The sequence below is a fragment of the Kogia breviceps genome, chromosome 5 (genome assembly GCF_026419965.1).
Source record: "Kogia breviceps isolate mKogBre1 chromosome 5, mKogBre1 haplotype 1, whole genome shotgun sequence".
Classification (NCBI taxonomy): Eukaryota; Metazoa; Chordata; class Mammalia; order Artiodactyla; family Physeteridae; genus Kogia; species Kogia breviceps.
In genome coordinates, this window is record NC_081314.1 from 136,225,283 (window position 1) to 136,238,575 (window position 13,293).

Consider the following 13,293-nt stretch of genomic DNA (forward strand, 5'->3'; position numbering starts at 1 on the left):
GAAAGGAGTTATATTACGGTGGTGCCATTCGACTCCTTGACCTCTTGAATTATATACCAAAAATAAGAGATATCGTCAACAATTACTTTTATTGATTTCTCACCTGACAACTTAAGTCCTCTTTCAAAGTGACTGAAAGCAAATTTGAAACCACCTGATTTATAAAAGGATTAGCATCCTGGTCAGTAGTCATTTACTTTCTCAACATGCTATTTTTCTATGTCTATTTGTTTGATGTCCCAGAGGTTTTCTCCCCCTACGTGTGATGTGGGAAAGATGAGAAGTCTCTTTTATAAAGCGGTAGAAATAAGACTGTGAAAGAGGAGGGAGAGAAGTTACATGTCCAACACAGGCACATTCCTAGGTGGATGAATTTTAGGAGAGAATATTTGGGTGGGGATTCTCCTTAAACTATTGGCTCCCTTGAACCCCCTGGAAAGTCACATTTTGGTTCAAGGAAATCACTGCTCTGTTGCATCTATTCATCTTTCTCTCTCTCATGGTGAGAAACTCCCCGAGACTTTAATGGCTTATTGAAAATCTACCAGTCATTGTCCCTTTCCCTGTTCTACAAAAGGCTTTCTTTTCCCATAATGGCTTTTAATAAGACATCATGATTTGTTGCAAGTGAACAAAAATTTCATCCAATCACCCATGCCTACCTTGATTTTCCATTCATTCTCCACACTAAGTAATCCTATTCTTGGAGTCGTAACCACTTTCCCATCTGCTAGATTTTATTAATGAGTTGTTAGATTGTGGTCCACTTGAGCCAGAGCTTGATCCTGTGGCATCTCTGTTTCAACAATTAAGTCTTATTTAAGTCTAAGAAAAAAAGGTCTATAAATACTTATTTCTTTCAAAATGTCATTTCCTTCATTAGTATATGCTGGGAAGAACGGATTGCCCAAGCATGTCTGTGAATAAAATTGATTTTACCTCTACTATAAAAGCTCAACTTTCATTTAAATCTGGAGGCAAAACAAGAAGCAGCATGAATGGGGTGAAGGATATTTAAAATCCCTGGAGTTTTGAAAGGGAGAATGCTTTGATGTTCACCTCGAATCACCATAAATACCCTATAGACCAACAGCCGAACATTCCAGTAAAACTGAATGTGGACTGGAGAAAGGAGGATGGAACAGAGAGGAGGCCCAGCTCACCAAGCATATCCAGCCCAAGAATCTAAATACAAGCTCAGGTGAAAAAGCTAGTTTCCCTCAGCAAAGCCACAGGCATTTCTGTGACAAAGTAAAGACACTAGATAGGAAATAGGATCTTGACCACTCACCAGAAGCCAAACAGGAGTATGGCAGCCTACAATTTAGAAATGTACATCAAAATCTTTAAAACGCCTGTAAATGCACCCAGTTACAGAACTCTACACATTCACAATTTGTGTTTTGAATATTCTTTGCTCTTCCTTCAAACATTGGCCTCTTTTAGAGAAGGCTGTGGAGAATGTGACACTGCAATTCTGATCTCATATGCTTTATAAATAAGTGGCCGAATATTTTGAGTATTTTTTTATTTTTCTCCCTGTATTTTCATTTCTCCCTCTTCCTTACCTGCCCAATACTTACCTCTAAGAAGGGACTCCCTACTCCGGGATAGGCTTGTAGCAAGACGAAAAGCAGAGATCGCCTGTAAGACTCGGATAAAAATTGGCTATCAACAAAAAGTCTGAGAACAAAGTAAGGGCTAGTCCACACTCCCCACTCTCATCCAAGCCACCCCCACACAGAAAGGCATATCCACTGCCTGGGGATGCAGGCAGGAGAGGGAGGTCTGAGGGGTGGAAGGGGCAAGACTGGGAAAGGCATCCTGGTAACATACCAGCGGGGGACACAGCAGGCAATGGACCTGGTTGCAAAGGTGGGAAACTGAGCTGGGTAAAAGGAAACACTGGAGAGCACACCAGCCAACTTGACAGAGCCTGTAGGCATTGACCAGGACAATGGTCGCTGGTCGCGGCTAGAGCTACCTCGGTGGGTGAATGGACCCTAAGACTGGAGGGAGGACTCCACCCTCATCACCTGCAAATCTTGACAACCGGGGGAGAGAAAGGTGAACCGAGGGCACGTTCTGACAGCCTGGTGGGATGCGAGCCCAAAAAAGAAATTAAGTTCAGGTAGAAAGGAATGGTTATTTCTGCATATTTGACTTCAAGCCCTCAGTTTTTCCACACTGACAGATTTAGAAACTGGAAGGCAACCGAAACTGCCTAATTCTCACTTACACCGGGTGTAAAGTGTTGGAATAATTTCATCAGGTGTCCTTCAGTTATCTCCCTAAAGAAATACAACGGGTACAGGAAGAAATCGTTCAGTATCTTAAAATGTATATATTGGTACAGCAGAGCCTGAATACACTTAAAAAGGTATGTGCTCCAGATCACTGCTCAACCATCAAAACGTTTAGCGACTGCCAGACCAACACTTCTCAAACCTGAACATGCATATGTATCACCTGGGTATCTTGTTGAAAGGCAGGTTCCGCTTTAGTAGGTCTGGGTGCATTCCTAACAAGCCCCTAGGATCTGATGCTCATGCAGTGCGTCCAGGAACCGCTCACCTGTGGCCGTGAGAGGAACTCTTTTATTTTAGGGAAGGCAGGAAGAGAAAACCTATTCACCAGGAGGAGCCCAAAACCACATTTACTTTTTCCGTGAGCCTGTGGAAGGAGAGACTCAGGCAGCAAGACCCCCAGGGACAAAATGTAGAGGCAGATCTTGTGTTCAAGTGCTCACCCGCCCAGGTCAGTCTAAGCTCTGCACTTCACCCCAATTCTTCCCCAGGCACCCCTCTCCCTGCTCACACCAGGAGGGGGAAGGATACTGGAAAAGAGTGCTCAGCGTGGGTACAGATCCGTATCTGTGCTATTTCGTACTCTCCATTATCAGCAGACCAAGACGTCGAGGAACTGTAATGTCTTTCTGTCGTCTGTTGTTACAACTTCAAGCTCTACCGACAAATACATCACTCATATGTGGAATCTAATTTTTAAAAAATGATATAAATGAACTTATTTACAAAACAGAAATAGACACCGATCCTGAAAACAAACTTATGGCTATCAAAGGGGAAACGTCGGGGGAGGAATAAATGAGGAGCTTGGGATTAACATACACACGCTACTATATATAAAATAGATAAGCAACGAGGACCTACTGTACGGCACAGGGAACTCTACTCAGTAGTCTGTAATAACCCAGACGGGAAAAGAATCTGAAAAAGAATGAATATACGTATAACTGAATCACTTTGCTGTACACCTGCAACTAACACAACATTGTAAATCAACTATGCTCCAATAAAATTTAAAACAAAAAAAGCTTCAAGCTCTACCGACAGCAAATGATAAACACCATTATCATCTCATTTATATGTGGAATCTAAAAAAAAAAAACAAAAAACAACACACACACACAAATAAACCAAGCTCATGGATATAGAGAACAGACCGGTGGCTGCCTGAGGTGGGGCGGGGGGATGGGCAAAAAAGGCGAAGGACATCAAAAGGTACAAACTTCCTGTTACAAAATAAGTCATGGGGATGTAATATACAGCATGGGGGCTATAGGTCATAACACTGTATTGCATATTTGAAACTAGCTTAGGAGAGTGGATCTGGAAGGTTCTCATCACGGAAAAATATTTTTTATAACTATGGGTGATGATGGATGTTAACTAGACTTACTGTGGTGATCGTTTTGCAATATACATTATGTTTAGTATCTGAAACTATCAATGTCATATATGACTTATACCTCAATTAAAAAAATAAAAAAACTTCAAGCTCCACCAAATCAGCTTTCCCTTGATGGTCACGATATTTATTTATCGGAAAAAAGAGGCATCCTTAGGTATCTTCTCCCACATATTCTACAGTTCATATCCACCCTCCCACCCAAAAAGGCACAGGACTGTCCAGACACTTTTCAATATTTTTTATTGTTTGACAGGCATTTACAACGTTCCATTCATAGACCTAAAAACATAAAAATAGACCTTCTTTCAGCTTATAAAAGAAATATATAAGAACTTTTGACATAGACACATCATGACCTTATGTACAAGAGACAATGGCACCCTCTCCAAGCACCAGACCTTCCAGCATTTTCACACAAACCCGTTGCACTGGGACTGGTAAATGGAACTATTAGAAGCCTCTGCTTCAGTTTTCCACCCAGACACAATCGAACTGGAGATGAAATGGAACAATGCAGTGATACGAAGGGTATAGAAATCATTCTAAAGCTCTTTAAGAAAATCAGAAGATATAGCAAAAATTTAATAGAATAAAACTCTCAAAAGATCAAGCTCAAAGCCCTGGAAACCCGAAAGGGGAGGGATACAGGGTGGGAAAGCAGGTAAAGCAAGCAGAGGCACAAGAGCATGATGTTCTGAACTCTCTATTGTCTGGAAATATAAAGTCATAACTGATTTTTATAAAATATAATTCCTAAAGCTACTATAAAATTCAGGTCTTTAAAGTACCTACTGATGTGTCAAACATCAAATAGATATTTTCCCCAAAAAGAAAGTTTTCATATTTATTTAAACCTTTCTTAGGAAGTGGACATTGTGAAGTGGGAAAATAAAAAGCTATAAACCTTTTTTTAAAAAAAAGAAAACATTGAAAGTGCTTTAACTTGTTTTTGTTCTTCCTATTTGGAAATCTGTTTAGAACGTTAGCTTTTTTAGCATGTTTACCCTGTTTTGTTGGCAAGAAGAAGGTGTTAAACCCAAGACATGTTTTTGAAGAGGTGGTTTTGTTAAACGGTTTGGTTATGGACTGTCAGGGAAGAAGTAGGTAATCTAAGGATGAAGATGCAACTATGATGGGAAAGCCAATGATCACCATGGCAACCCCGTGAGGAGGAGTCTCCCCTCCCCCGCCATGTGCAACAGACACACACATTGCCCATCCCGGTGTCATGTTTAATCCAACCAAGCTCCCATCTCAAATAGAGATTCAAACATTTAAATTAAAAAACAAACCAAAAAAAAAAAAAAACCAAAGCTGCTTCTTGGGAAAAAAGTTTCTCCTAAGCATCTTGTTGGCCTTTCATATATAAATATAAAATCACCACACCTCACTCTCTCTGTAAAAGGTAAAATCCTCATCTTTTAAACTCAGAGTTACACTAACACTGTGTAAAAGTCTCATCTGTTTGTGCCCCCTGCATCTCAGGTAAAAATACAAAAAATAGTGTTTTTTTTTTTCTTTCAAGTGATAAATTTGGATCTCTTTCCAAGGAGTTTGGCATCTTTATAATTCTATGCAAAACTAGAACTTCCGAACACCGACATCGAGTAAGACCAGCCATAGACCTAAACAGAAGAGGAAAAGAAAAAAAGAAAAAAAAAAGGCTCAAGGAAACATACATCTCCACCTTCTCCTCACACATTCTTAAAATACACAGATATTCTCAGACATTTAAGAGGGAAAGGAGTAAGAACGCTGCAAGCTGTACAGTTGCTTTGTTTCCCCAACTAGGAGATGGCTCCTGGATTGATTTCAGATAGAATCTTTTATTATTTTTTCGTGTGCTACCCTTTAAACTAATCTGTAGTACATACTTCAACTCCTGGGGTAATTTGCTTTCCAGTGCTATAGAATTTTTTTTTTTTTTTTTTAATTCTTTAGGCCCTGATTAGTTGAGAATAAATAAAAGCCCTTGGTCATATAGAGAGATAGGACTCAAGCTGATTTGGGATTCTTGAAACAATTCTTTCCGATGTTGTTAGAAACGATAAAGTTGGGTGGCTACATGGCTTCAGAACAAAGTCAGCTGCCAAAACCGTGTGTGCAAGAGTGCGACTTAAAGGGAACATTCTCCCCCTCGGGAGTCCGGGAGGGGGGCGGAGTAGGGGGCAGGGCGGGAGACGTATCTACAAGGACTGTCGCTACCGGGGAACGTGACAGTCAGATCTCAGTGTTCAGCTTCCTGGCGGGGGCAAAGTCTTCACGCCTAACCCAAATAACCTCCTCGCTCGTGCTCTCCGGGCCCCCGTTGATGCCCGACAGGGCGGCTTGCTTCTTGAGCTGCGTCATGCGGGATGCGTGACTATCCGGGGGCTTCGGGCCTCTCTCCCGCTGACTGATGGAGGCGGCCTGAAGCCGCTCCTGCAGGTCTCTGTCCGCCGCGGCGCCCTTCACGGACTCACAGAACTCATCATCGTCACTGAGGATGTCCGTCTCCTTGATGTCATCCTGCCCCTCATACTGGGCAAGATCAAACTGTTCCTCTACCCAGCGGTCAGTGTCCCCGCCACCGGGGGGCTGCTGGGACTCTCTCTCCGGGCTGCTGGCGGAGATGGCATCAGAATCAATGGTAAACCTGTTTCGGGCCAGTCGCCGCCTCCTCCTCCCAAGAGACTTGCTTGGGGCGGACACTGTGCACACACACAAAAATATAAAAATAAAACGCCCACATGCTTTACGTGCGATGAAAATCCAGAAAGCAAATACAAGAAAAGGAAAGGAAAGACTACACGATAGGCATTCGGGACCTGGATGTCGTTTGGGGCTTTAAGTCCGGATTTCCCCAGTCTGTCTTGGGGTCTTTACCTTGCACAGGTGTCTGGACTTGGAGGATGTTACAGCCATCGACGGAAGGGCAAGGAGCAGGGGGGCGGCTGGGGGCGGCATATGGGTGGGTTGTAGGTTATGGGGGAAAGGAGATTCAGCTCCCTCTGAAATAGTTTCTTTACCCTGTGCACCTGGGGAGACAGGGAGTGCACGTTCTTGCTGCTGTCGAGTGCACCACTGATGGTGGGATTACTTAGCGCCCTCAGTTCTGACCACGGCCCATGTCACAGTGCTCTGGGAATCTCCCGGGGCTGTCCTAGAGTCATTTAGCCGGAATAAATCTTTAGCAAGGATGGGGGAGGCCTCTAGAGTTTCACTGTCTTTGTAGAAATCACCATGATATATACCAAGGAGGGAAAAACACTGGTCCAAGTTATATTGCTTTCTGGAAAACGGAATGTAACATTTCTCGAGGATCTGCAGGTACCTTAAGGGCACAGCATTGTTTTTGGAGAAGCTATAGAAAGAGTGGGTCTCAGAGATATTAAGTTCTCTTCTGACAAAGCCCCATGTGAACTTGTGGCTAAAGCAAATGTGAGCCTTAGTCCCTCCTGTCTCTGTTCTGTGTATCCCCAATTTCTCTTCTACAAAGCAATTAAACCACCAGTGCCACAGTGGAGGGAGAAATATATAATCCAACACCCAAGCAGCTGATTAACAAAGTGCTAGATAAAGTGACTAAGGGTTAGGAAAAACAAATCTTTGAATTCATTCTTTCACCCTGCTGCCCTCTAGGAAGCCAGTATTATTAAAGCCAAACAAAAGACACCACCCAATCAAGCACACAATCACACACACACACACACACACACACACACACACACACACACACGACACATGGAAACGCTGCCACTTCTCCCTCATACTGAAATGTACCATGGCTTTCCAGTGGGAGGCAGGAGCCTAGACACCACTTAGGAGCTACTTTCCTGAAATCTAAGCCTGAAAAACCATTAAACTGCTTCAGTGCTGCGAGAAGTAAGGTGACTATTCATAATTACCGCCAAATGCAGCCTTGACTTCAAATACAGCAGGTACAAGGTCAGTGAGCTGGACAGAGGTCTAAACTGGCACCCGCTCTGACCGTCCTCTGTCTCAGATCCTTGTGCTCCCATCATCGTTCCTGAGTATTCTAGCATCTTAAAGCATGGAGTAAATAGACACCACTGTCACTCAAGGAGGGGAATGAAAATCATTTCCAGGAAAAATGGAAAAAAGAAAGAATTTTTAAAAAAAACAAAAGAACAAACTACTACTACTACTATTACTCCACTGGAAAGAAGTAGAAAGTACTGTTCAGTTTTATCTCAGTATCACCAGAGTGGAGCCTGGCTCTCTCCAATCACTCTATTAGAATTACCTCAATTCCCAATTGGGATATTGGAAATATTTGTCAATGATGTGCAGGTTGAAGTATTTAGGAGTAAAGTATGCTAATGTCTATTCTAGAAATGTGTCAAAAGTAAGATGAGTTGATGGATGACAGATGAATAAATATGTGACAATGAAAATATAAAAAAATATTACTGACAGTAGGTATGAATGTATACAATTCTTTCATTTGTTCTATATGCCTGAAAATTTTCATAAGAAAATGTTGGAAAAACAAAAAAATGTGTCGTTAGGTTACTGGCAGACATAAAGTGCTTTTAGACTAAGGGAGGCTGGCTATTTGCCTTTACTGAGCAAAAAGAGAAATAAACTAGCTGGGTATTCATGACAATGCATAATGAAGCGTAAGAATAACCCAGCCAGCCTTACAGGGCTCCAGGAGACAATCTTTGATTCGAGTATTTCCACTGTTCACTATTAAGACTGATTAGCTAGTGCTGTGCTGACCCACTCGGACACCATTTTAAAATCATCTACTTTGAAGATCCTGACGATAGTGAGGCGATTCAAAAGCAGAGTGATAAAGACTTTCTTCAGCCAAAAATGAGCCATCAGGCAAAAACATCTTCCTGTCAGCCAAAGCCAACAGGCTCTGACATCAAGGCTCTCTCTCTTGATATTCAAGATGATGGGGTAGGTTGTAGCAACTTTGTTTTCTTCCCAGAGGGATCTCGGCAGGAAAACTTGAGTGTCCTACAGACTAAAAATGCTTAGTTTCAAAGTGAATGCAGCTCTGACTTTAGGTTCATTGATTAACAACAGAAACCTGACCAATGACAGGTGGGGTTTCCTGAGGTTGGCACACACATTCCCAATCCTAATTAAATATATGTGGCAAGTAAAAGGAACAAATGAGACACTTCCAAGGTGAAATTCTCTGCTGTGAGCTCTAAAGGGATGAGAAAGCTTTGTACACGAGGACTCCATGAGAAATTGTGGGTAGGGAAGTATGCAAGACACTGGTGAGCCCAGAAGAGTACTGGGGGCTCACCATACCAGGTTTTCAGTAAACACTTATCAAATGATTGGAGAATAGATATAAGATAACTAGCCCCTTAACATTAGTTAAAGTACTTAAAGAGTATAATACACTCTGTCAGGGTTAAGTCTATGAAAACCTTCAACCATTCATTCACAGTACCATACCTGCCTCTTCAACACAATTGAGAACAGGCAGAAAATTCTTTAGAACAGAGATCAGAAGCCTTTCTGGCAAATGCAAAGGAAGCCTCTTTTATTGGAATCTTCCCTGCAAAATTCTGGACTGCCTCTTAAGAAAGGAGTGATAAAAAATGTTAATGTCTTGATGTCATTAATACCTAAGTGTTATGAAAATATCTTTCTTCCTAGATAGACTTTAATGCCATTTACAGGTAGTAGTATTGATTTTTACTGCTTCAAGGTGGTAGAATTAGTCCTAAAAGAATATTTACCCTGGGACCACTTGAACTCCAGATTCCTCTTTTCTAATAGCAGCTCAAGGCTTCCCCAAATGAACATGGAAGCTAAAAATAAAGTTGCAGGCCCAAGGTGAGGGTAAAAATCTGATGGGTCATCTGGTCTACCGCACACGGACTCCTTACTGAGAACAGGCATGGCTGTGTTTCTCGAGGACAAAGCCACCACGTTCTCAGAATGGTGGGCTGTAACTTTGCTGAGACATCACACACTGCTTTTTGCTGGACAAAGCTGGCTGTCATGCAAAGCAGCAACTCTCATTCGGCAAGTGGGCTAAGACAGCCCCTCCAGAAAGAGAATGTGCTCACTTCCCAGCTTGGCAAATGAGAGGGGAGCTCACCAGCCAGAAGGAGGAGGGCAGCGAAGGGAAAGCTTGAGGGAGGGCAAGAGGCTTAAACCAAGGGAGGGAGGCAAGGGCCGGGAACCTCACACCAGGGAAGAACGTACTCCAGCGTTAGCCCCCGCAAGGCCACGTCTAAGTCTTGCTCAATGAGGACGTCAGTTCTACAGTGGAGTGGGGATGACAGGGATCTTGAACGTCTGAATCCCCACAGTACCTGCCCTGCTCATGGCTGGCCTGGCCCCTTTCAGCGCACACAATCGCTTTCCTCCAAAAGGGACATACTGCTGGGATGAGGGAAGGCTTTCGGTCTTCAGGAGCTGTCTTCTATGCTTATCACGCAGGATGGAATGCACAGCTTTCAAGAAATCCTTTCTGCTCTCTGGGGAGCTATGAAAAGAAGATTTACACCTGTTAGGGAAACAGCACTTAACACATGATGGAACTTCTGATGTTATCAGGTGCAGCCAAACAAATATCCCTGAGGACCAAAGGTTAAAGACTGAGGCCGTGACTCCATTTTCACTGCGGAACAGCAGGGCAGTGTTTTCATCGCTGGAGATAAAGAACACGTATTCCTTTCCCTTTATGCTCTGTGATTCATCTCCTGCGGCCAATTTGGGACCGAGCAGCCCATAAATGAATAGATTGATGGAGAGATGGATTTTGCACCACAAAGTTGCCAGATTCTGCTCTTGGGACTTAAGGCAGAGCCTTTCATTCTAAAATGTTTTACAGACAAAGGAACCACAAGATTCTTGCTGCCCTGCAGCGCACTTGGAGACCAATGTCCCAACTTGGGATATCAATGCCTGTTAAATATCAACACCTTCCATGACACACTTCAACATGTAAATGTTAAAATCACATTGTTAAGAACTGGAAAATCTTCCGAACTTCCAATTTGCACCATTAAAAAAGTCCTTCTTAGGTTAGTTATTTTTCTTGTTAAGTTCTTAATAGTTTTACCCAGGCAAGTTTTAGCTGGGTAGTGAATGAATGAATGAATATGGCATCTCTACGGGCGGGCTCATTGGACCCGGTGGATTTATCAACAAAGTCGCAAGCAGATTTGCCTAAATAGACTGTAAAGATGGTGCTAAACCACGTGTAGATTACCTGAAAGAAATTTCACTTCTAGTTCCAACAGCTTCCTGGGATCTGGATTTATTGATCCGTCACCCAACACCCAACGAAAAAGGCAATGAAGAAACACAAAACATGGGCTTTGAAGTCAAACCCCCTGAGTTTGAACTCAGTATTCATTTGCTATAAGGTTTTAGCAAAGTACCCTCTGTGTGCCTTGGCACCACCCCATTGGTAAAATGGAGTAACAGTACCTCAGTCTGACTAAGTGAAATAATGCACGTAAGGTACTCAGCATAGTTCATGCTTGGTAAATGTGCCTTCTTACTGTATCGGTAGCCACGCTATAGAATATTACTAACAACTATAAAATATTGATTCTGTTGAGTTTTTATTGTGTGTGTGGGCAACCCATAGTACACTACCCACAGTGTGGGGTATTGGGTAAGTCCTGAATAAATTACTAAGCACCTATGATAAAATTAAAGCATCACGGAGTACAGATCATATGTAAAGCCAAATGTATCAGAATGCTGGCTGTTGCTACCATCCAGCCTGGTGTCTTTAGGCCAAAAAGAGAGAGAGAGAATTGGCTGCACTTGAGAAACGTACAATTCTCAAATTCTTAGTGACAGAGCCCGAAAAGCAGGAAGATGAGGAGGAGAAGTGGGGATGGTGAAAGGAGGGGAAAAAAGAAGAAGAAGTCAGTGGAAGCCCGCATCGTAAGTTCAGCTTCCACTCCAGATCCGTAGGTGAACCTGAGTCACTTGAGCCAGCCTCCCTAGGCTGAAGTTTCCCTACACAATGAGGAATCCCAGTAACACTGCACACGCCCTCACCTCCTCCCAGGTGACTCTCCATCTGCTGTACCTCAGAGACGTTACGGTATAAATGATGCACCCAGACGCCAAAACAAAACATGAGACAAGCATGTCCTTCTAACCCACCAAATGTACATATAGGAAAAGAGCCCTCGTTTGAATGTCAAATATATATGTGACAATTCCGATTTCCTTTTAGAAAGACATTAACCAGGTTACTGTCTACATTCTGATCAAATTAGTTTAATTTATCCAATTACTGTTACTTGATAGGTGTTAAATACTTTCTCAAGCACACAAGAAAAAGAACGTAGCTTCTAGGGATGCGCAGGCTGGTCTGCAGAACCCAGAGGGGTTGGGGACACCAAGCACTGTCACATTCCTTCCCTCTGGGCGGCACCTCCCACACTTCACGGCTCCGGGCTCACCTGCAGCACAGGTGGAAGACCCTCTCCGGCCTCCCTTCAGACTCCGATTTTACGTGGACAATTTCACACACAGCATTTGCTTCTGCGTCTGGAGAAATTAAAACAAGGATGAATGAGAGTATGTTTCAAAGAGATTTTATTTGCATTTTTACAAAAGCACTTCCCATGCTTGGGTGTAGGGTTAAATAGAGCAGAGCCACATAGGACCAAAGAAACTTCATTCCTATCCCGTGATCTCAAGAGACAAAATGATTGAGAACTTAATGGGCGTGAAGAAAAAGAATGCTTGGAAAATTACCAGTTGCTAAAATCTCCTTCTGGATGGTCTAAAAGGATAATCAGTCAATCATACTGATGGAGAAACGGACCCTTTTAGCTGCACAGCCCGTCTGGCTGAACTATTTTAATTAACTGATTAGTTGTTTTGGCAACAGCTGGACTAGACAGAGCCCAAGATTCCAGTGCTGATTTCATCAGGCTAGTGACATAAAGAGGCTGGCCCCTGCCATCCGCAGCACAGCCTTCCCCCTGGGCGACTGGGCCTAGTGCCCTGGACGAGCACGTCCTGGGAACGAACGGGGCTCCTCTTTCTCAGCCTGCCCGCAGCACCCAAACCTGAAGGAAGCCAGAATGGTACACTGAGAAAGTGAGAAACACTTCTGTTTATTTTTTATTTATTTATTTTAAAAATGATATTATTATTTATTAGGTGATGGTCTATAGCATTGCTCAGAAACTACATCCCACAGACCAAATCCAGCCTGCCACCTATTTTTTTTTTAATTTTTATTTTTTTTTAACACTTCTATTTAGAAACAACTTCTAAGTCTTTCAGTGCCTGAATATCACATTATTAGTGTTTATGAAAGCAACAATTCACTGCAGACCTCAAGACTGCACACTGTGACGTCTCATCCTCACCTAATGGTTCAAAACCCTAGTTACAAACCCTCATCGTGCCCACGTTATTTAACCAACCAGGACCCATGTGCAGAGAGTTTCATAGGTTTTCCCACACGAAGACGAAATCTAGAAATTTCCGTCTTCTGATTCTCATATCCACTGGAATTTCTTTCATAACAAGAGATGTGTTGGCTAGTCTTTGTAAGTCCATTAAAATAAACTTTTATCTTGATTTTAAACTTGATTTGAATGAAAAACCGAGGGCGGG

The 13,293-nt window shown here is 42.7% G+C and overlaps 1 protein-coding gene across 6 annotated transcripts in view; it reads right to left on the reverse strand.

Annotated features, from left to right (window-relative positions):
• Positions 1-3,934: 3,934 nt before the first annotated feature.
• Positions 3,935-13,293, reverse strand: part of TIAM1 (TIAM Rac1 associated GEF 1) — a 418,422-nt gene continuing 409,063 nt past the window's right edge. For all 6 annotated transcript variants that reach the window (XM_067034989.1, XM_067034986.1, XM_059065645.2 and 3 more), the window contains 3 exons: positions 12,123-12,210; positions 10,005-10,177; positions 3,935-6,401 (listed from right to left, as the gene is read on the reverse strand). In XM_067034989.1, the coding sequence (XP_066891090.1) occupies positions 5,932-6,401; positions 10,005-10,177; positions 12,123-12,210 (731 nt within the window). In that variant the 3' untranslated portion in view covers positions 3,935-5,931. The remainder of the gene's footprint in view (positions 6,402-10,004; positions 10,178-12,122; positions 12,211-13,293) is intronic.